This window comes from Phacochoerus africanus, chromosome 11, assembly GCF_016906955.1.
Source record: "Phacochoerus africanus isolate WHEZ1 chromosome 11, ROS_Pafr_v1, whole genome shotgun sequence".
Lineage (NCBI taxonomy): Eukaryota > Metazoa > Chordata > Mammalia > Artiodactyla > Suidae > Phacochoerus > Phacochoerus africanus.
In genome coordinates, this window is record NC_062554.1 from 107011240 (window position 1) to 107032085 (window position 20846).

At 46.5% G+C, this 20846-nt stretch overlaps 1 protein-coding gene across 2 annotated transcripts in view; it reads right to left on the reverse strand.

The window, feature by feature from the left end:
* Positions 1 to 20846, reverse strand: part of LAMB1 (laminin subunit beta 1) — a 77237-nt gene that overhangs the window by 25631 nt on the left and 30760 nt on the right. For both annotated transcript variants that reach the window (XM_047751749.1, XM_047751748.1), the window contains exons 14-24: positions 16215 to 16350; positions 14080 to 14238; positions 12584 to 12711; positions 12244 to 12367; positions 11323 to 11527; positions 10239 to 10382; positions 9791 to 10022; positions 6173 to 6336; positions 3873 to 4097; positions 2586 to 2800; positions 1767 to 1863 (exon numbers count right to left, since the gene is read on the reverse strand). In XM_047751749.1, the coding sequence (XP_047607705.1) occupies positions 1767 to 1863; positions 2586 to 2800; positions 3873 to 4097; positions 6173 to 6336; positions 9791 to 10022; positions 10239 to 10382; positions 11323 to 11527; positions 12244 to 12367; positions 12584 to 12711; positions 14080 to 14238; positions 16215 to 16350 (1829 nt within the window). The remainder of the gene's footprint in view (positions 1 to 1766; positions 1864 to 2585; positions 2801 to 3872; positions 4098 to 6172; positions 6337 to 9790; positions 10023 to 10238; positions 10383 to 11322; positions 11528 to 12243; positions 12368 to 12583; positions 12712 to 14079; positions 14239 to 16214; positions 16351 to 20846) is intronic.

Consider the following 20846-nt stretch of genomic DNA (forward strand, 5'->3'; position numbering starts at 1 on the left):
TTAATGAAGAGACAGGCTGACTCTGAAGGAACACACAGTATTTAGGCTTCTGAATTTTGGTAGGAGATCATGCATGAGCCACTAACTTGAAGATCCATGCTATTATTTCTTGCTACAGTTGAATCCAAAAAGGAAAGATTTTTTTTTTTTTTTTTATTGTAGAGTCCAACAGGGACCTAAAATTTCAGATATGTCATGAAGAAAATATATCAAAGAGCAAATAAACTACAGAAGATATTTATCCATAGTTATGAACGTAAAACATAGGGAAGAAAACCCCAGGAGGGAAAAAAAAGAAGCAGAAAACAGAAGAGAAACAGTCTATTAAATTCATCTGCATAAATGCTTTATGATCAGAAAAATCACCTAGCAGGTCAAAAAAAGAATTGCAACAGCCTAAAAATTAAGCAATCCTTCTGATTCACATGATCGTAAGAGGTTTTTGTTAGAAGAGAAGAGTAGGTTTCCCCTCTGCGTCCTAGTTAATCATAAGCCTAGGCGGGAATCTGGGGTTTAACAGACCTGAAGCCCCTGTCGCCTATCGCTTGTTGTGTACAAAGGCTCTGGGATGTTACCTCCAGTTCCCGCTGATGGAAACGCTACAGGCCGAGGGCTTGAATGGTCAGGAGCACTTGCTTGATTCACTGGGAGCAATCATCTCACCAGAACATTTAGCTTTATATGTGCGGACAAGGAAGCTGGCCTCAAAATACTGTTCAAAGCGGGGAAAATCAATTTGCAGGACTCTATGGTGAATATGAGCCCATTTTGGTTAAAAGCATTTTTTTTTTTTTTGGTCTTTTCTAGGACTGCTTCTGCACCTTATGGAGGTTCCCAGGCTAGGGGTCGAATCAGAGCTGTAGCCACCAGCCTACGCCAGAGCCAGAGCAACTCGGGTTCCGAGCCGCATCTGCGAACTAGACCACAGCTCACGGCAATGCCGCATCCTTAACCCATGAGCAAGGCCAGGGATCGAACCCACAACCTCATGGTTCCTAGTTGGATTCGTTAACCACTGCGCCACCAAGGGAACTCCTGGTTAAAAGCGTGTTTAAAAAGCCCTTCTGATTACTCAGCCATAAAAAAGAGTGAAATTATGCCATTGTAGCAATACAGATGGACCTAGGGATTATCACACTAAGTCAAAGACAAGGATAATATGATATCATTTATATGTGGAATCTAAAAAAAGGACACAAACGAACTTATTTATAAAACAGAAATAAACTCACAGACATAGAAGACAAACTTATGGTTACCAACGGGGAAGGATGAAGGAGAGGAATAAATTGGGAATTTGGGATTCACACAAACACTACTATATATAAAATAGGTGACCAGCAAGGAGCTATTGTACAGCACAGGGAATGCTGCTCAATATTTAGGAATAATTTCGAAGGGAAAAGAATCTGAAAAAGATACATAACCAGATCACTTTGATGTACGCCTAAAATACTGTTAATCAATTATACTTCAATTAAAAACGTAATTTAAAAATAAAGCCATTCTGTGTGTATCTGGGGTGTGTATGCATGCTTGCCCATGCTGACCTTGGGGACTGAAGCTGGAAGCCTGCAGGTCCATTTTTACCACCTACAGGGCTAGATGGGTTGTGTTTTTGTTTTTAAACAATGAGCATGAATTTTTTAAATAATGAAACAGAGTTTTTACAGACAAATTCACCTGTACTGTACTGGAGAGCTGACAAAAAGCCCTGCAGACACCACCCCCTCCGCTTGACCCAAGACCCAGCACCGGCGCCTCACCTCGGCACTCCACGCTGGGGTCTCCCCAGAAGAGCTCCTGGCACTCGCTGCAGGTGCGGCCTCCGAAGCCAGGCATGCACTGGCACTGCCCTGTGAACTGCAGCCAGAACACAGACCTGGTCAGATGAGCTGCAGGGCAGCAGCAGGGCTGCATGGCCCTTTTCAGGGGCCAGTGAAGGGGAGTGGGACTGAACCATCTGCCTGAGAAGGCCTCATAGCCCGACGAGGAAAAGGGACTCACTTCCATCCCTGGCGCCAAGGGCCCCAGGCTGGCATCTCCTAACTTCTCTCCCACAACTGGGGCTGGGAAGGCCCGGAGCACGTCACCCTTGATCCACCTGTGTCCTCGATTGTGTCCTCACACATCGCTCACAAGCCTGGACCAACCTGCAACTCGCCTGCCGTTTTGTGTGTCAGCGAACAAGAGCGCTGTCTATAACGCTGGTTACGCTCAGGTGGTGCTTTTCAGGCTGTGTGGCTGAGGGGGAAAAGCCTGATTCAGCAGGCAGGTATTGAAGAGAAGTGGCCTCCTTTGTCCCAGCAAAAGCGAGTCTGCACCTGCAGCTGGGGCAACTAGGCTGCAGCGCTGCAGGCGTTCCCGCTGGGCCCTCTGGGTATGGTTACATGGTCCCAGCTGAGGGAGGACATCCAGTCTGGGCTGTGTCTGCCAAGCTATGTGCCCTGGTGCAGAGCGGTGACCACACAGAGGCCTGCCCTTCTCTAACTGGGGCCAAGCCACCAAAGAGCTGTCACCTGGATTCCAAGTCCTAGTTCCTTAAGCCCCCCACCCCCATACCCCAGCCACAGTGCCTCACTCACCTCATTACAAGAAGGCCCAAAGGAATGAGCAGCATCGCAGTTGCATGGCTCACATCCTGTCCCGCTGGCCAGCTGCCAGGTGTTGGGCGCACAGCGGTCACAGTTCTGGCCGATCACGTTAGGGAGACACAAGCACTGCCCGGTGGTTTTATCACACTGGCAGTCAGAGCCGTTACAATGCTCCTGCACGGTGCCCAGGTAATTGCAGACACACTCTGAGAAAGAACGACATGGCCAGATTTATTTACAGAGTCACATTTGGAAAATATACAGACAATGCAGAAGTTAGCTACACCAAACCACTACCATCTTCCCGCTCCAGATTCTGATCTGGAAATGCAAATGCGTTGGGAAAGGAATGGAGGCAATTTCTGAAAAAAATCTAATACTGTAGCTCTTCCTCTTCTTACCACGTTCTACACAGTTCTGGCATTTCCCAGGCAGACGTGCACACCGACATGTTCTGCCCGGCAGTGTTTTCAAAATCGCTGATTTAATAAGTTGTTAGTGAATCACTGTAAAACGGAGGATTGAACCGGTGCTAAAACTGGGGGGTGGAGCTACCTAATGATTTCAGACTCCTGGCCAGGAACATGGCCGTAAGGGCAGTAATGGATGTGTGAGATGCAGCAGGTAGAAGCCTTTAAGCAAAGGAAGGCTTTAAGGAATCCAGTCCTGCTGGTCTTCAACATTCCACACATGTTTGCAACAACATAGACAGGGGCCTGGGGTGGGGGGTAGAGGGGTGGGGTGGGCGGCAGGGTATGCTGGCTGATCTCTCGATAAGAGAGCAATGACGAGTTTGGAAAGTGAAGCTTCAGAGATGTCATCTCTTTCTTTTCCTTAAGCTGCAAGGCGCTACCTATCGATGACATAAGCAAAGCACCAAGGTGGGTATGCAGAGTAGGAGGCGAAGTCCCAGCCCATCAGCAAGTTCAAGGGCCAGCACGTAAAATCAATAGGCTCTACCGGGTGGCATTTGTCATGATGACAGCCGCATAGCTTTTGGTTCCCCCTCAGGTTCTGGGCCACAGTCAGTGCTTCAGTCCTCCCAGGAAATGAAGATTTAAAGGAAAAAAGAAACCAGCCTCATCTTTCTTTGGAAGCCAGTGAAATTTGATCTCTTTGAACACGCATTTTCCCTGATGAAATAAACCCCTGAAGAATAAAATCCCCCAATGAGGAGGAGGAGGAGAAAGAGGAAGAGGAGAAGAAAGAGGAGGAGGAGGAAGAGAATGGAAGTCATTCCAACAAATCAGGAGCCGGCAAAGGGGATGCATGTCTTACTTCGACAGTCCTGCTGGAGAGCGTCGCCATAGTAACCAAATCGGCAGAGCTGGCAGTGCACCCCCTCGGTGTGGTACAGGCACTTGAGGCACCTCCCAGTCTCCTTGTCACAGGCTTCCGGGTCCGTCGTGTCAATGTTGTGGTGACACTGACAAGGCTGACACGTCCCCCCCACCTCTGAGGGATTGCCGAAGAAGCCTGCAGCACAGTCCTCGCATCTGGAGCCTGTTGGCCAATGAAACCAGCAGGGGACCTTTAGCTTGCCCACTGAAAGGTCCGGTCCCCAAAGCTCCTGCCACCCAGAGAGACAGCCCAGGTGCTGCCGAGGCCCCCAGCGCACTAGTCACAGAGCCAAGGATGACCACAGTTTCGGGGGGCGGGGGGAACTGGTTTTTGTCGTAAGGGAAGCACTATCTTTGTAGTGATACTGCTGCAGCCCGGGTCCGATGCCAGGGTGGGGCATGGACAGTCCTGAGAGTTTTGGCACATGTGACTTGAGCTCTTCATGACACAGGGATGGCGAGAGACCAGGAGCGAAATAACAATCTCACAGGGTAAAGATTAGCTTCATGTTAAATCGTAATCCGAGGGTTATATTAACTGAAAGATCTCTGCTCCTCCATGAGCAACCTGAAAAATGGAGCCCCTCATGATGACCCATCCTCCTCCCCTCTGCCTCGCCGTTTTGAGGGCAGCGTCCATGGCATTTGGAAGTTCCTAGGCCAGGGAAGGAACCCACACCACAGCAGTGACCCAAGCCACTGAAGTGGCAATGCTGCATCCTTAACCTGCTGTGCCACAAGACAACTCCCAATTTCCCTTAAGAAATCCTGGGCGTTCCCATCGTGGCGCAGTGGTTAACGAAGCTGACTGGGAACCATGAGGTTGCGGGTTCGATCCCTGCACTTGCTCAGTGGGTTAACGATCCGGCGTTGCTGTGAGCTGTGGTGTAGATTGCAGACGCGGCTCGGATCCCACGTTGCTGTGGCTCTGGCGTAGGCCGGCGGCTACAGCTCCAATTCAACCCCTAGCCTGGGAACCTCCATATGCCGCAGGAGCAGCCCGAAGAAATAGCAAAAAGACAAAAAAAAAAAAAGAAATCCTGAAAACATTAATTCGAAAAGATGCACGCACCAGTGTTCACAGAAGCCCCATCTATGAAAGGCTAAGAGATGGAAACAACCTAAGTGCCCATCAACAGATGAATGGATAAAGAGGATATGGTATAGACACACATATATACCGTATATATAGATATATACACACATACCACATATATATACCACACACACACACAATGAACTACTACTCAGCCATAAAAAGAATGAAATTGACCATTGCACCACTATGTATGGACCTGGAAAGTATTACGCTTAGTGAAATAAATCAGACCAAGAAAAACACTGTGTTATCACTTGTATGTGAAACCTAAAAAATAAAGCAAATGAATATAACAAAGCAGAAACAGGCTCACAGATACAAGAGAACACGTGGTTACCAGTGCGGGGGGTGCGGTGGGGAGGGAGGTACAAACTACTGGGTGTAAGACAGGCTCAAGGATGGATTGTACAACCCAGGGAATACAGCCGATATTTTGTGATCATTACAAATGAAAAGTAACCTTTAAAACGGTGTAAAAAGGAACCATGTTTAAAACATCAAAAGAAGAACAAACACGGTATTTGATCTTATAAAAAAAAGAAAAACAGAAGGGAATCCTGAAACTACATGCAAATTGAGTCATGGCTAAGAATAATGAAGATTTCAAACAGTGGCATCAAGGATGAAATCAAACGGAGTTTGTATTCCCAACGAGCTACAATCCATGAATGTTGACGGTAATGCGAGTATAATAAACAGTGAAGGATAAATCCAGCTTTGACCAGCGCTGTTGTCTGGGGACTCCCAGAGGATAGTCTTTTCTTTCTTCTACCCACACTTTGGCCACCTCCCTACTTTGAGACTCTTCCACTAGCTGCTGGCTAAGGGAAGGGAGAAATCAAATGTAAATGAATCTTTCTACTGGCTAAGAACAGAAAAACGTTAACTGAGACTTACACAGTAAATGAACTTACTATCCGGCTCCGTGTTATAACATGATTATCACAGAGACACAAGAACTGACTCTACCCACATGGCAAACAGGAAAAGAGCATCTTCTATATTTCAGATTTGCTTCATTTTTAATTAAGGATCCTAAAAATGCAACTAAATTGGCTCACTCCTCATCTCTTCTCTCCCTGTACCAACTAACCTCATAAAGACACCTCTTGTCCTCTGCAAGTCTGCACATTACTTACCAATATATCCAGGATTACAGACGCAGGCAAGCTGCAAAGTAACAGGGTCTTGGTAACAGCTACTGGCAAACTGGCGTCCGCTCTCGGGACCATCTGGGCAAGGACAAGGGCGGCAGTGATCTCCTGACCCAATGATAGCATCTCCATAGTAACCGGCCAAGCACCTATATCAGTCATAGAAGAGAGAAGATCATGGACCACAGCAGTAAGAAATCTATCACAAGGAAAAAAAAAAAAAAATCTAAGAAACCCCACTCTCTGTTTGGGAACGCCATTCCCCAACCCTCATGTTTCTACATGGAGAACTTTCCAGGAGAGCAGTGGCTCCAGCGCTGGCTCCAAACAGAATTCCCTGGGGGGCTTGTTAGAACCCAGATTACTGGGCCCCTCCCCCCACTGCTGATTTAGGAGGTGATGCTGATGCTCCTAGTCCAGGAATCCCACTTGCAGGACCACAGACTTAGGGTAACACCCCTGGCCTCACCTGGACCCTCATTCCCTCCTCTGCAGAGGAAGACACACATTTCCCTACAGGTACCCTATCACCCTGTCAGCTGCCTGCCCCGGCATTCTGGCCAGTTCCTTCCTTGCTTTAAGGAGTATGGGGAGGGGCACAGGGGAAAGAGAGCTTACGGTGGTCTCTCTCTGCATATGCCTGGGAAGGGCGGTGTGTCAGCAAGCCCATGGTGGCATATTCTGCAATCCAGCCTCTACCAGTAATAAAGCTGTTAAGGGTACTCTCCTGCATGACCCTTGTGTCTGTCTCTCCGGGATGAGAGGTATTATTTATTAGTTTCCAAACCCAACAGGTCCCATCTCCTCTCTTTCCAGATAAGGCATCCGTGGAGCTTCAATGATTTCCAAAGCTTACACAAATAATTGGTAATGAGCCAGGATCTGAATTCAGCCTCCTGACTTTTAGCCAGGAATTCTTTTACAATGTCATGCTGCTTCTCAACATGACTGGTAATTAGATTTCTTTCTTTCTTTCTTTTTTTTTTTTAAGGGCCACACCTGAGGCATTTGGAAGTTCCCAGGCTCGGGGTTGAATCAGAGCTCAGAGCTGTAGCTGTCAGTCTATGCCACAGCCACAGCAACTCGGGATCCAAGCCACAACTGTGACCTACAACACAGCCCATGGCAACGCCGGATCCTTTAACCCACTGAGCCTGAGCAAGGCCAGGAATCGAACCGTGTCCTCATGGATACTAGTCAGGTTCATTACCACTGAGCCACAGTGGGAACTTCCTGTAACATAAGAGCTTGAAGGAACTTTGTATATCCTCTAGTTCAACCTAATTATTCTACTACCAGAAAGCCGGATCCTTAGGGAGGTGAGCCAACTCACCCACGGTTACAGAGCAGTTTAGAAGCAGACCTGGCCTGGAACTTGCAATTCAGTTTGCTTTTCTCTTTTGCTTTTCTTTTAGAGGTGGTATTTTTCAAATGGAGAGGGGGAAAGAATGAAGAAATAGGAGGGGAAAGTTGTTCAGAGGAAATTAACTAATTCGACCCAGACACAATACAAGAACATGTGCCCCAATTTCATGCTGTGGGAACTGGCAGTGATGAAGCAATTTTGTGCAACAGTTTCTGAGAAAGTTATTTATAAGGGCTTTCTAGGTGAAATAAATCCACATACATCACAATAGAAAAGCAGCCCTCATTTACTTCCTCCTTCCCTGCTACACACATGGAGAAAAATCTGAGCCTACAACTTTTTTTGAAATTCATGGAATTGAAACTGATTATCTCGGAACGAGGAAAAGAATGATGAGAAATCAGCTCAAACGCAACAGCAGCATCTCAAACACGTTAATGATATTTTGTCATCCATACTCAGGCGAAAAGACTTTTCTCTTCCTATACCCTTCCAAGTTCTCCTGAGAGAAACCAAGCTGTTTTACAAATAAAATTTACAGTGTGCCTGATTTCAAATTGGCCTTGGGGACAACCACCATTTACCTGTGTTCCCCAGCCACCTCTTTCCCTTTTTCAGCTGATTTTCTCATCGCCTGTCTCTCTCTCTCAAATTCATTGTCCATCTCCCATCGAAAGAACAGTAATGAAAAACAATGCAGAAAACAGCAGATGATAGGAATATATTAATTTCTCCTTCTCGATCTTGTATAATTGTTTCCTTTTATCTTAATACAACCCAATTTTGTGGTTGGAAGGACTGACTTCTACTCCAAGAAATAGCTCCCTGGACTCTCCAGATTCTTTTTTTAAATTATGTTTCCTCTTCTCCCTCTCTCCCTCTCCCCCCCACCCACCTTGCCACCCTCTCCCCTTCCCCCCCTCCATGTCCATGGCATGTGTAAAGTCTCAGACCAAGGATCAAAACCTGTGCCACAGCAGCAACCTGAGCTCAGCTGCAGTGACAGCACTGGGTCCTTAACTTAGTGTGCCACAAGAGAACTCCCAACTCTTGATTACCATCTAGCAATAGAGCCAAGTGGGACATATTTGCTGCCACGCATATCTTCATGCCATAGGTGGTCACACATTCAATTTTCACTAACAATTTTTCCTTCAACTGATGAGCAACTTTTGCATTGGCTAAAGCATCTATTGAAAATTTTTAAAAAAAATCTCTCAAAGCACAGAAGTATATTAAAAGAGAGAAGATTTACTGATGTGAAAGGTGGAGACAAACACTCCCAAACAAGCAGGTTTAACAGCACGTCTGTCTTAATTAATAATGGATGGTGTAAATCAGTATGTAATTTTTTTTTTTTTTTGTCTTTCTGCCTTTCCTAGGGTTGCTCCCGCAGCATATGGAGGTTCCCAGGCTAGGGGTCCAATCGGAGCTGCTTCTGCTGGCCTACACCAGAGCCACAGCAATGCCGGATCCGAGCCACATCTGCAGCCTACACCACAGCTCCTGGCAACGCCAGATCCTTAACCCACTGAGCAAGGAGAGGGGTCAAACCTGCAAACTCATGGTTCCTAGTCGGATTCGTTAACCACTGCATCATGATGGGAACTCCAGTATGTAAATTTTTTATACAGCCTATTTCTTATCTCCTGAGCTGGGCTGTAATGTTATTAGGGGCACATTCTATGTCCCGTTCTTACCATCCCTGGCGCAGCATCCTACATGCACAATAATTACTCGATTAACATTTGCTAACTGGAGAACAGATCTATGTTAGCACATTTTATGTGGGCTCCTGGAAACTATCCTTGCAAAAAACGTTTTGAAAAACAAAGTCATTTAAAAATGACTAATCCCCATTTGGATTTGGTTTCCACTTTGACCTGAATTAAGCACTACCATTGCACAACTCTCATTCTCAGCCAGAATGTGCTGAGACCGATGATTTCTGCACAGCCTTAAGGGGACCTCTAAGGGGACCTCGCCAAGAGGGCAATTCACATCGGTTTTGTCCTCGGCCATATCCCCAGCACCAGAACAGTGCCTGGCACACAGCAGCTGCGAACTAAACAGGTACTGGGTCAACGAGTGAGTTCCTAGAACGTCCCAAGGTAGCTGGAAATGAAGGCGCCGTCTGGAGCCTGGGAGAGATGCAGCCTGTGGTTTGTCCACGATGCTGTTTGCTCAGCCAAAACCAATCTCGTTCCCTTTACTTTCCAGAGGCCTCGTCCACGTACCTTTCACAGTTATGACCCGTGGTGTAGTCCTGGCAGCTCGAGCATTCCCCTGTCACCGAGTCACAGTCCTCCGCGTGGCCATTGCACTGGCAGGGCTGGCAACTTGGAAAGCCCCAGTACCCGGGTAAACACCGGTCACACTGCCGTGCATACACCCCCTGGAAACAGTGGCACTGGCCAGTGACGGGATCGCAGAAAGCATTGACAGATCCTTGCAGATGGCACTCACAGGCTGCAGAAGCAGGCAACCAAGGGACTGTGGTGAGAAACTCATTAAACACAAACACACCCCCTATCCAGCCCAGCAGCCCCCTGCCCAGGGCAGCATGCTCCGGAGCCCCGGGAATCAATTGCCAGGGTGCAGCATACCTTCTGAAGCTATGGAACCCAGGCTAGTATGAATCAGATAACCTGAATGAACATGTCACAGTTCTTCTCATCAACCTACGTTTGCATCCGTTGGGGCCGAAGCCAAAGGTGCCCGGGGCACACCGGTCGCACCTTCTTCCAACAACGTTCGGCCGGCACTGGCACTGGCCTCCATTGGGGTCACAGACGGAACTCAGTGAGCCCTGAGGGTCGCATTCACAAGCTGCAAGGAGAGAGGTGAGAGCCTGTGACCCTGGGCAGCACCCCCAGCCCCCTGCAGCCTCCCCCCTACTCCCCACGCTCCTGGTCCCAGGAATGAGCACAGCTTGTCCCACCCAGGTCTGTGTAGGCTCTCCCCATCCCTCTGCTGTGACCTTGGCTCAGTCAAAACTCCCCTTTCCCATTTAAAGCCCCATCCTCCCCCGGATGGGTGCAAGGGAAACAGCCTGGACCAGAAGTGACAGATGAAATCAGTTTCTCTAGAAGGGATGTCATTAAGGTTTTCTCTCTCCTTCAAAGCTCAACTCTCACAAGACTTTCAACACAAGCCCAGTGACCCTTAAAAGAGAAACAACATCAATTTCAGGTGTGGGTGGCTCCTTTGATTCCGTTCCAACTCCCGGCCCGGCGTATGCAAAGTCTCAGGGACCTCTCTCTGGTCCCCTGTTCTTTGTGTATTTCTTGACAACAGTCCAATGTCAGCAGTGCTCCGTCACTAAAATACTCTTTTTTTTTTTTTAGGGAAAGCTTTATTATTTATTTATTTTGTCCTATTAGGGCCACACCCACAGGCTAGGGGTTAAATAGGAGTCACAGCTGTAGGCCTATGCCACAACCAGAGCATCACCAGATCCAAGCTGTGTCTGCGACCTACACCACAACTCATGGCAATGCCAGATCCTTAACTCACTGAGTGGAGTCAGGGATCGAACCCGAGTCCTCATGGATTCTAGCTGGGTTGGCTACCACTGAGCCCCAACGGGAACTCCACTAATAGACTCTTAAAAAAATAAAGGCCAACTGTAGCTGAGACATGATTTCCTTTGTGCCAACTGCCTAACTCAGACCTGCAGGGCACATACCCGCCAAAGTACCTCGAGAGGCCAAGTGTTACTTGTGGTTCTTGAGAAACAAAGGGCAGGAGCAGCAGTGGTCACACCTACCCAGGCCTGTCTGGTGTAACAGGGCGGAAATGCTAAAGATGATGTTTCGGCAAACGTCGGTCATTGGTGTCTTCACGACGCTTCTACTGTTCTCCAGACATCGGTATCTCTGAAACATTTCCCAGGCACTGTTGGTGACCACCCCATCTCCTGAGCTGCCCACGGTGAAGATGTCCAGTGACTTACAGAACGGCATGAGAACAAGCTGGGAAGAAACCAGAAGAAACACACTGTTCTTACAAGAGGTGTCCTCAGTTGTCAATTAACACAAGTAAACACATAACACCCCCAAATGCTTCTTCGACTCTTGAAAAAAAACGAAACAAAACAGGACTCATTGACCCCAGTGAAAACCTTCCCATTCATAAATATTCCTGCCAGAAAAAAAAATTATTTAGCTATCCCAGACTTAGTTTGATGGTTTTTAAAATGTCATTGTTGGAGTTCCCGTCGTGGCGCAGTGGTTAACAAATCCAACCAGGAACCATGAGGTTGTGGGTTCGATCCCTGGCCTCGCTCAGGGGGTTAAGGATCCTGCGATGCCATGAGCCATGGTGTGGGTCGCAGACACGGCTCGGATCCAGCACTGCTGTGGCTCTGGTGTAGACAGGCAGCTACAGCTCCGATTAGATCCCTAGCCTGGGAACCCCTGTATGCCATGGGAGTGGCTCAAGAAAAGGCAAAAAGACAAAATAAATATATAAATAATAAAATAAAATAAAATGTCATTGTTAAGGTACTTCATGTTTTCATAAAGAATCAGCTTGAGTAGATCCCTGCCAGAGGGTGGAATTTTATTAACATAGTGGCCTCATGGCCTCAGAGGCAGGAAAGAATGACTCCGCCTCACCTCTCAGCATTACCCTCCACAAAACCGTCTGGGGAAGCAGATGCATGCTTTTTGCCCAGCCCTCTACTTACAGAATCGATCAGCGTGTAGGGACTGTCCACACTGCTGTCGGAGGAAGTATACTGGGGCAGTTCTAACCGCACTGTGTAGTTCACACCCTTCTCGAAGCACACCGGGCGGGGGAGGACCACATACCTGCCCCCAAACAAAAGAGGAACTGTAACCACAAAGGTCCCCCTTTAAGTACCCAACCAAAGCTCTAGGTAGATCATCCCAAAGGAAGGAAATCAGCAGTCCACGTTCAGCTCTGGCTCTGAAAATGGTAACTGCCCAACTCATGAGGCGAGCCACCAGGAAAGGAATGAATTTGCATGTTGGTTCCATTGAGCCACAAAGCACTGCCACACTGACCTGGAGCCAGGCGATAGGGACACAACCTGGTTGTCATCATCGGGAACAGTGTTTCCACACCGGCTGCTGGTTGGAATCTTCCCAGGTCGCTGCACCGTGATGACAGCTTTCTCCCAGTGGTCAGGGAGCTAGAGTGAAAAACAGATGATCAGAAGGACCTGCTGCTGCCTGCTTGTTTGTGAAGACCTCTCCAGATGCATCATTTGCCAAGTTTAAATGGGAAACACTCGCTGGAGTTTCCCTTCCTCTTTAGCATTTCTTCCGCTATTACCCCAGTTCTAGCCTGAACCCCTTTGCATCTGGACACTGAAACAGCCTCCCCACCATTCTCTCTGCCTCTCTCAATGTTCCTTTCCATCCATCTTAAAACACAGCTTATTATTATCTTTTATTGAAGTATAGTTGACTTACAATGTTGTGTTAGTTTCAGGTGTACAACCAAGTGACTCTTTTTCAGATTTGTTTCCATTATAGGTTATTACAAGATATTGAGCATCTATTTCCCAGGGCTATACAGTAGGTTCTTGTTTATCTATTTTATATATAGTAGTGTGTATCTGTGTATCCCAAATTCCCCATTTATCCCCCCAAATTGCCAATTTATCCCTCCCTCCACATTCTCCTTTGGTAACCATAAGTTTGTCTTCTACGTCTATAAGTCTGTTTTATAAATAAGTTCACTTATCATATTTGAGATTCCATATATAAGTGACATCCTACCTTATTTGTCTTTGTCTGACTTAAAAACAAAAAACAACAAAAAGATAAAGATTAAAAAACCAAAAAAACCCCAAATACAACTTAGAGGATAACAGTCCCCTTGCCCCAAACCCTGTGAAAGCTCCTTATTAATATAGAGTCCAAGTGCATTTACTGATCCCAGAATTTCTCCTAACGGCATCTGCAACCATACCCTTCACCTGGCTATGAAGGGTATACCCTTCACCTCCCCCTTTGGCTGCTCACGCTCTTTCTTCCTCTTGTGTCAAAATTCCATCTCTGTTTTAAGGTCTACAACTGACTCTTTTTTTTTTTAATTTTTTTTTATTACTCAATGAATGTATTACATTTATATACAAGTGACTCTTCAGGAAACATTTTGGCAGCCCCTGACTCAGCTCTGCTGGTACAAACCTCTTATCTCCCAGCACTGTTTATGGCTCTGCTCTGTCACTTCCCACTTTTGACCCCTGACAGCAGGTAGAACATGTGTCCATTCATGGACAGTGTAGCCCATGGGAGCAAGGAGGGGACCTGGCATGTTCTTTTCACCACCTCAGTTCTCTGCAAGGCCAAGTGCCTGACAAGGAGATCATTAAATGTTTGTGAAATGAATTCAAGAGAAATGGACATTTCACTTCAATGAGGGATAGAGAAAATCAGAGAGGTTCCTCTCTTCCAGCATAGACTCCACATTTCATGAAGACATCATGTCCCTTAGAAGAAAGACTTTGCCACCAATATCCCCCACCTCCATGAGGCCACTGAGCAGTTACCTGTGGCTCATAGCGAATGAGGATGTCGTACTCCATGGAATACGGTATGTTATCAATGAAGAATTCCAAATACGCCCCTTCAGGCACTCGGACGAAACCCGCACCAGTCCAGGAGGGAATCCGGTCCTGGACATACTGCCGTTCCACAATGCTGACCCCCTGGGGACAAAGGGACAGGGGTATTGCTTTACTTGCAATGGAGTTCAATTCATGTAACAGTCAAAGAAGTCACCCCAAGGTCCCAAACTGTAGATAGTACACCTATTTGTTGCAGTCACATTTTCTTAGTAGACTGTAACAAGTTTCTGATATATAAACAGAAAATTGGTTTCGTTTCAGTCTTTGGATTGAGGTTAGTCTTGGACATTGGAGATGGGATGTAAGGCTTGGGATATACCTTCTCTGACCTAACCAGGGAAATGAGCATGAAGGAAGGAAAGAAAACATTCCAAATGCTGTTACGAGCAAGCTGAGGAGTGACCAGGTACGTCCCAGGTTTCTGCAAGGCTAGCCTGCTACTCAGTGGATGTGTTTCTGTACTCTGTTGTTCTCATCCACAGCGGGAACTCCGAGAATGGATCAATTTGAGTTGCTTAACTCTGGTGGGATTATATGTAATACCTGGCATTAGTCATTCCCAAAACAAAGTCCTTCATTCCCTGTAATATGTGTGTACAGCTTTACCCATCCAGGGGAGGAAGGAGCTATGATCCCCTGCCCTCAAATATGGCTTGGCCTTGTGACCAGTAAAATCTGAGAAAGCGATATTCTGGGACTTCTCAGCCCAGATATTAAGACACCTGGCAATTTCTGTTTTCTCTGTCTTGGAAGCTAGATGCTATGTAAGAAATCTCACCATCCTGGAGTTCCCGTCATGGCGCAGTGGTTAAAGAATCCGACTAGGAACCATGAGGTTGAGGGTTCGGTCCCTGCCCTTGCTCAGTGAGTTAACGATCCGGTGTTGCCGTGAGCTGTGGTGTAGGTTGCAGACGCGGCTCGGATCCCGCATTGCTGTGGCTCTGGTGTAGGCTGGTGGCTACAGCTCCGATTCAACCCCTGGCCTGGGAACCTCCATCTGCCGTGGGAGCGGCCCAAGAAATAGTAAAAAGACAAAAAGAAAAAAAGAAATCTCACCATCCTGACTCCTCCATGCTGTGAGGAAGCTCAAGAAGCTGCTTGGAGAAAAGGGCCCAGCCAGCTTCCAGCTGCTTTAGCCATCCCAGCTGAAGTGCCAGACAAATATTTTTTTTTTTTTTGCTATTTCTTTGGGCCACTCCCATGGCATATGGAGGTTCCCAGGCTAGGGGTCGAATCGGAGCTGTAGCCACCGACCTATGCCAGAGCCACAGCAACATGGGATCCAAGCCACGTCTGCAACCTACACCACAGCTCACGGCAACGCCGGATCGTTAACCCACTGAGCAAGGGCGGGGACCGAACCCGCAACCTCATGGTTCCCAGTTGGATTCGTTAACCACTGCGCCACGACGGGAACTCCCAGACAAATATTTGAAGCCACTCCTAGGATGGTTTGTTACACAGCAATAGAAAACTGAAACACTATCCACTCTACTACACTAGTTTAGTCAATTTGGAGCATCAGTAGAGAGAAGAACTGAGGAAGAAAAACAATTGCCTCGCCTAAAAACACCAAAAGCCTTGTTAGTGGATGATCTAAAGTCTCTTTGTGAACTATGCTTAGTTGTATTTATTTATTTTGTCTTTTCTAGGGCCATACCCATGGCATGTGGAGGTTCCCAGGCTAGGGGTCCAATCAGAGCTGCAGCCACCGGCCCATGCCAGAGCCACAGCAACTCGGGATCCAAGCTGCGTCTGCAACCCACACCACAGTTCATGGCAACGCCGGATCCTTAACCCACTGAGCGAGGCCAGGGATCGAACCCACCACCTCTTGATTCCTAGTTGGATTCATTAACCACTGAGCCATGATGGGACCTCCTATGCATCGTTTCAAATATGACTGTTTTTAAGAAGGCACGGTCCTTATTTTGTGCTCACTGACAAGATGCTTCTTAAATGGTCTCTTTGCAAAATGTGCACATACCACTACTTCCCTCTCCCCGCGCCCCTACCAAACACTCTTGTACCCACTCGGCAAGCACCTCCCTACTTACAGGTCCAAAGTTGGCTTCTTCGGCTTCATAGATGTAGTGGTCCAAGGTGGTGAAGTAGAACCCGGATTCCACCTCGTTGCACTGACGTCCGATCATGTGGGGTCGGCACAGGCACTGGCCTGACTCTGCAGAGCAACTGGAGAGGAAGCAGAGCCTGGTCAGCTGCGCTTACTGGATGCAGATCCATGCTTCCCATTCAACGGTACAGGGGGTGAAATATCCAGGTAAGTGAAATACCTAGATATAGTTATTTTAACTTCCTTCACAAAAGTACACGGAAAAAATACTGCCTGTGAATGAATCCCAAACTCCTGAGGGAAAAAGCTCTCTTTGATCTCATCTTTCAGCTTTATTTCCCTTGCTCTCTCTTTACCATGCTCCACCCATGCCATGTTGGGGTTTTCTGTAGATTCTACATATACCCTGCTTTGATATATTTTTCTTTTCTTTTTAGGGTTGCACCTATTGTATAGCACAGGGAACTATATTCAGTGTCTTGTAATAACCTCTAATTTAAAAGAATCTGAAAAAGAATATGTGTGTATAATGGAATCACTGTGCTGTATACCTGAAACACTGCAAATCAGCTACAACTCCAAAAACAAAACAAAACAAAAAAAAGAAAGAAAAAAGAAAACAAAAGTGGAATTACAGGCATTCATTTTGACTTCATTAAAATCAAGATATGGTTTAGAATTGCTATTTTAAACCCATTCTTTTTTTTTTTTCTTTTTTCATCCCAAAGTTCATTTTCAACCAAGTACCTAAGGCAAGTTACAACTCACAGGAAGACGGAACACTCAGAGGTTTATTAAAAACACCCCCAAGCAGCTCTGTCATGGGCCAGCTGAGGTCTTCTTCCTGTAGGTCACGTAAATAATTTTTATCCTTCAGGGATAAGAATACTCAACATTGTGTAGCCAATTCCCAGAGAAGGAAAGCTTGTTTCCAATTAGGACCTATCCCTCTTATGACACAATCCACCAGCAAAAGCCACTGGCCATAATTCAGGCATCAGACATGACATCATATGGACAAAAGAAAAACTTTCTTGCCTCCCCAGCAGGCGTTGACTGAGGAAACCAATGTCCCAAAACACGAATCACCAAAGAAGAAAATACTCAGATTCTTCTCAAGCCATCCATCACCAGAGAACAAGCAAATGAAGGTGAGGGTGAAGACAGTGGGCAGACTCCTGACACGCTTTGACCCGCAGCACGATTCTCAAGAAGGAACAACCCGTGAGAACCTGATCGTGTAAATTCCCCTCCTGTCAGCCCGGCAGCCACACACCGGTGTCCACACCCCTGAACTGCTGTCATAAAAGGCATGGGTCCCATTCAACACTTCACTACCCTTTGGTGAACTCCTTCTTGGGGCTTTTTACCTGCTCCCATGTTGGCCTCGCCTAGAGCTCTCAGTTCTTATTCAGAACCCTGCTCTGGTGGGACATTTCCAGGAATGGGACATTCCCATGACTGCCACATCTAATTCATCTCTTCCCAAATGGTTCATCACCTCACACACTGACTGATCTTCAGCTCTGCTATTTCTGTCAGATTTAAAAGGTAAGACATCATCTTCCCTTTCTTTTATCCTCATCATCCATATCTTATTTCAAGATTTTTCTCAGCTCAGCTGTTTCTTCTAACTATTATGACCACTACCTTAGTTAGTCCTGTATGTCATCATCCCACACCTGCTACTCTAGCTACCCCCCAGCCTGACCTCTCCAGCTCCTCTCTCACCCCTGCCTAGTCCATAGGTCTACACTGGCAAACCAACATTCCCAGAGTATTGCCTTCCTCGCATCACAAAAACCCACAATGGTTTCTTCTTCTATTAAGTCAAGGTGCCTCTGCCTGGTTTCCAGGAGCCCCCTATGACCTGTCCTTTGAAAACAGCTGTTCCTTCTTCTTGTACCCACCTTGGCTTTAGCCTAGACCCATGCCTGTCATACCCTTCCACAAATATTTACTGAGCAAACATTGGCCCCGACAGCTGTGCTTCCTGGTGTCAGTATTCTCGCATTTTAGTCCATCATCAGCTTTCTTCTGAACTGACCCTTACTTCCTTGTCAAGTCCCTGATTTCCAGCTCAGTGATACAGAGAAAGAATGATGGAAGAAAAAATAGTTCCTGCCCTAAAGAACTTCTGATCTAATTGGGGGCAGGATAAACAATAAAGCAATGACCAATGCAACAGACGAAAATGCAAGAAGTGCCCACTTGGAGCTAAGGGCAAAGAATTATGGGTGAGAGGCAGACTCCGCCCCTCTGACTGAGGAGACAGTACTCTGAGATTGAGTGTGACATACAGAACAGTAAGATAATAAACTTACATCTTTTTGAGCCACTGTGTCATGGCAATTTGTATGGATGAAGGCCAAGGTCATTTCTCAAAAACATAGAATTCTCATACATACAGAAATTAGGAACTATTGAAAGGAAAACTCTTTCATTTAAACAGTGATAAGCAGGAAAAATACTGTACAATCTCAATTTTTTCCCTAGTACTAAGAAATTAATCAAAATAAAAATATCAAAGGATAAAAAGCATCATTCCTAAGGACTCCTACTCCGTTCAATGCCAATATATCCTCCACAGTTCTGATTACAAGTAAGAGTAGGGTTTCAGGAGTCCCCATCATGGCTCAGCGGAAATGAATCTGACTAGCATCCATGAGGACACAGGTTCGATCCCTGGCCTCACTCAGTGGGTTAAGGATCCAGTGTCGCCATGAGCTGTGGTGTAGGTCGAAGATGCGGCTCGGATCTGGCGTGGCTGTGGCGTGGATCAGCAGCTACAGCTCCAATTCCACCTCTAGCCTGGGAGCTTCCATATGCTGCAGGTGTGGTCCTAAAAAAAGCAAAAACAAACAGCTATAATCCATGCTGGCAGAGGTGCAGAAGTAATTTGTTGTCACAGAAAGGAGGGAGGGGGACTTCAGTCCAGGAAGGAGAAGTCTTCACAAAAGTGGTGGGCTTCAAGCCAGCTATGAAAGTCCTAAATTTAGCCGATAAAATCATTTCCAAGGATGCTGTAAAGTTGTTTCTATTTTTCGATGTTTTTAAACATTTGCCAGTGCTGTTTACTTAGCAACCATGCTTATTTATTCATGAAGGTGGATTATCTGCTAGGCAAAACTTGATTAGCCTGGCTTGAGCCACATTATTTACATCAATTAGGTCTTCCTTGAAGATATTCCAAAGTCCAAAACGAATCTGACTCGCACCCATGAGGATGCAGGTTCGATCCCTGGCCTCGCTCAGTGGGTTAAGGATCTGGCGTTGCCATGAGCTGTGGTGTAGGTCGCAGACGCAGCTCGGATCCCGCATGGCTGTGGCTCTGGCGTAGGCCAGTGGCTATAGCTCTGATTTGACCGCTAGCCTGGGAATTTCCATATGCCGCAAGTGCAGCCCTAAAAAAAGAAAAAAAAAAGATATTCCAAAGTCCAGATTAGCTGTCAACATAATAGACATGGATTACTATACTTTTCTAGTTCTACGAAAAGCCATTCGGCTCATTAAACAAAACATTTTATAACTTTTTCCACTTCATGATTTTATACTTCTTCTGGTCCTGGCCAAAGTAACTAAGGAATGTTTGGGATAGATTTACAGACTGCCCATCCCAAGAAGTGCAGGTCACATTTTCAGATCGTAAAAATCTTTGGTTTCTCAAACTCTTACTCAATTTTCTCACATTTTTACTCAATCAATGTTCACGCGACATGTGTCTAAAGTAAAGCAAAGTAATACTGTTGGGTGGAAGATATTTACGAGTGTCTGCAACAAATCGATCATTGAGTAAGTATGACCCCGAGTGCCTGCTCTGCACCAAGCATCCTGGTAGCATCAAAGCTTTAAAAGACAAGGTCCCTATCACCCCTTTGGGACTCTGCAAGTCCCTATAGGGGAAACCCCCCCTTGAAAAGGATCATTGCAAAACACTGCAGAATCGCAAGACCAGAGGCATCCTAAAGTTTGTTTTTTCCCCGTCAGCGATCCCCCAAAATCAGGCATGCCAACCATCATGCTACAAAGATCCAATTACTTGCTTTTAAAATCCTCATGAAAACAGTGGGCTCCACAAACCCTCTTGATGAGGATATTCTGGTTTTTATACATTTTTGCAGGAGAGACGAAGGGCAGGCCAGGGGTTGTGTGGGGGTGGATTTAGAAACAGGAAGCATGTGTGGGAGAGAGAGACAGAAAGGCAGCTGGAGTAACAGAAACCATTTAGGGTAAAGGGAACATAGGACATTCCTCCATTTATGATGTAATTTGGAGAATTACGTATGCTGCCTTCCTCTCATCAAGAAGGATTTTCAGAGTGGTGACAGCTCTGAATTGAGGAATCCCTTGCTCAAGCGATCAGCATGTGCTCTGGGAGTCACAAAGGAAAAGTCAGACAAGCGATTCCTTAAGCCGAGAGCAGTTTGTCTCTCTTCCTGCTTTTAGGGAATGAGCCTCGCTTCCTCCCCTCTGGAGGTTTTCTAAGAACAGGAATTCAGCCTGGCGTTTCAGAGGCTCCAGGCTGCCCTGAGTTAACTGCATGATGTGGAAGAGAACAAATCTGAATGCAGATGCCAGACAGAACATGTTCTTTGCTGCCTAAAATCTCATCCCT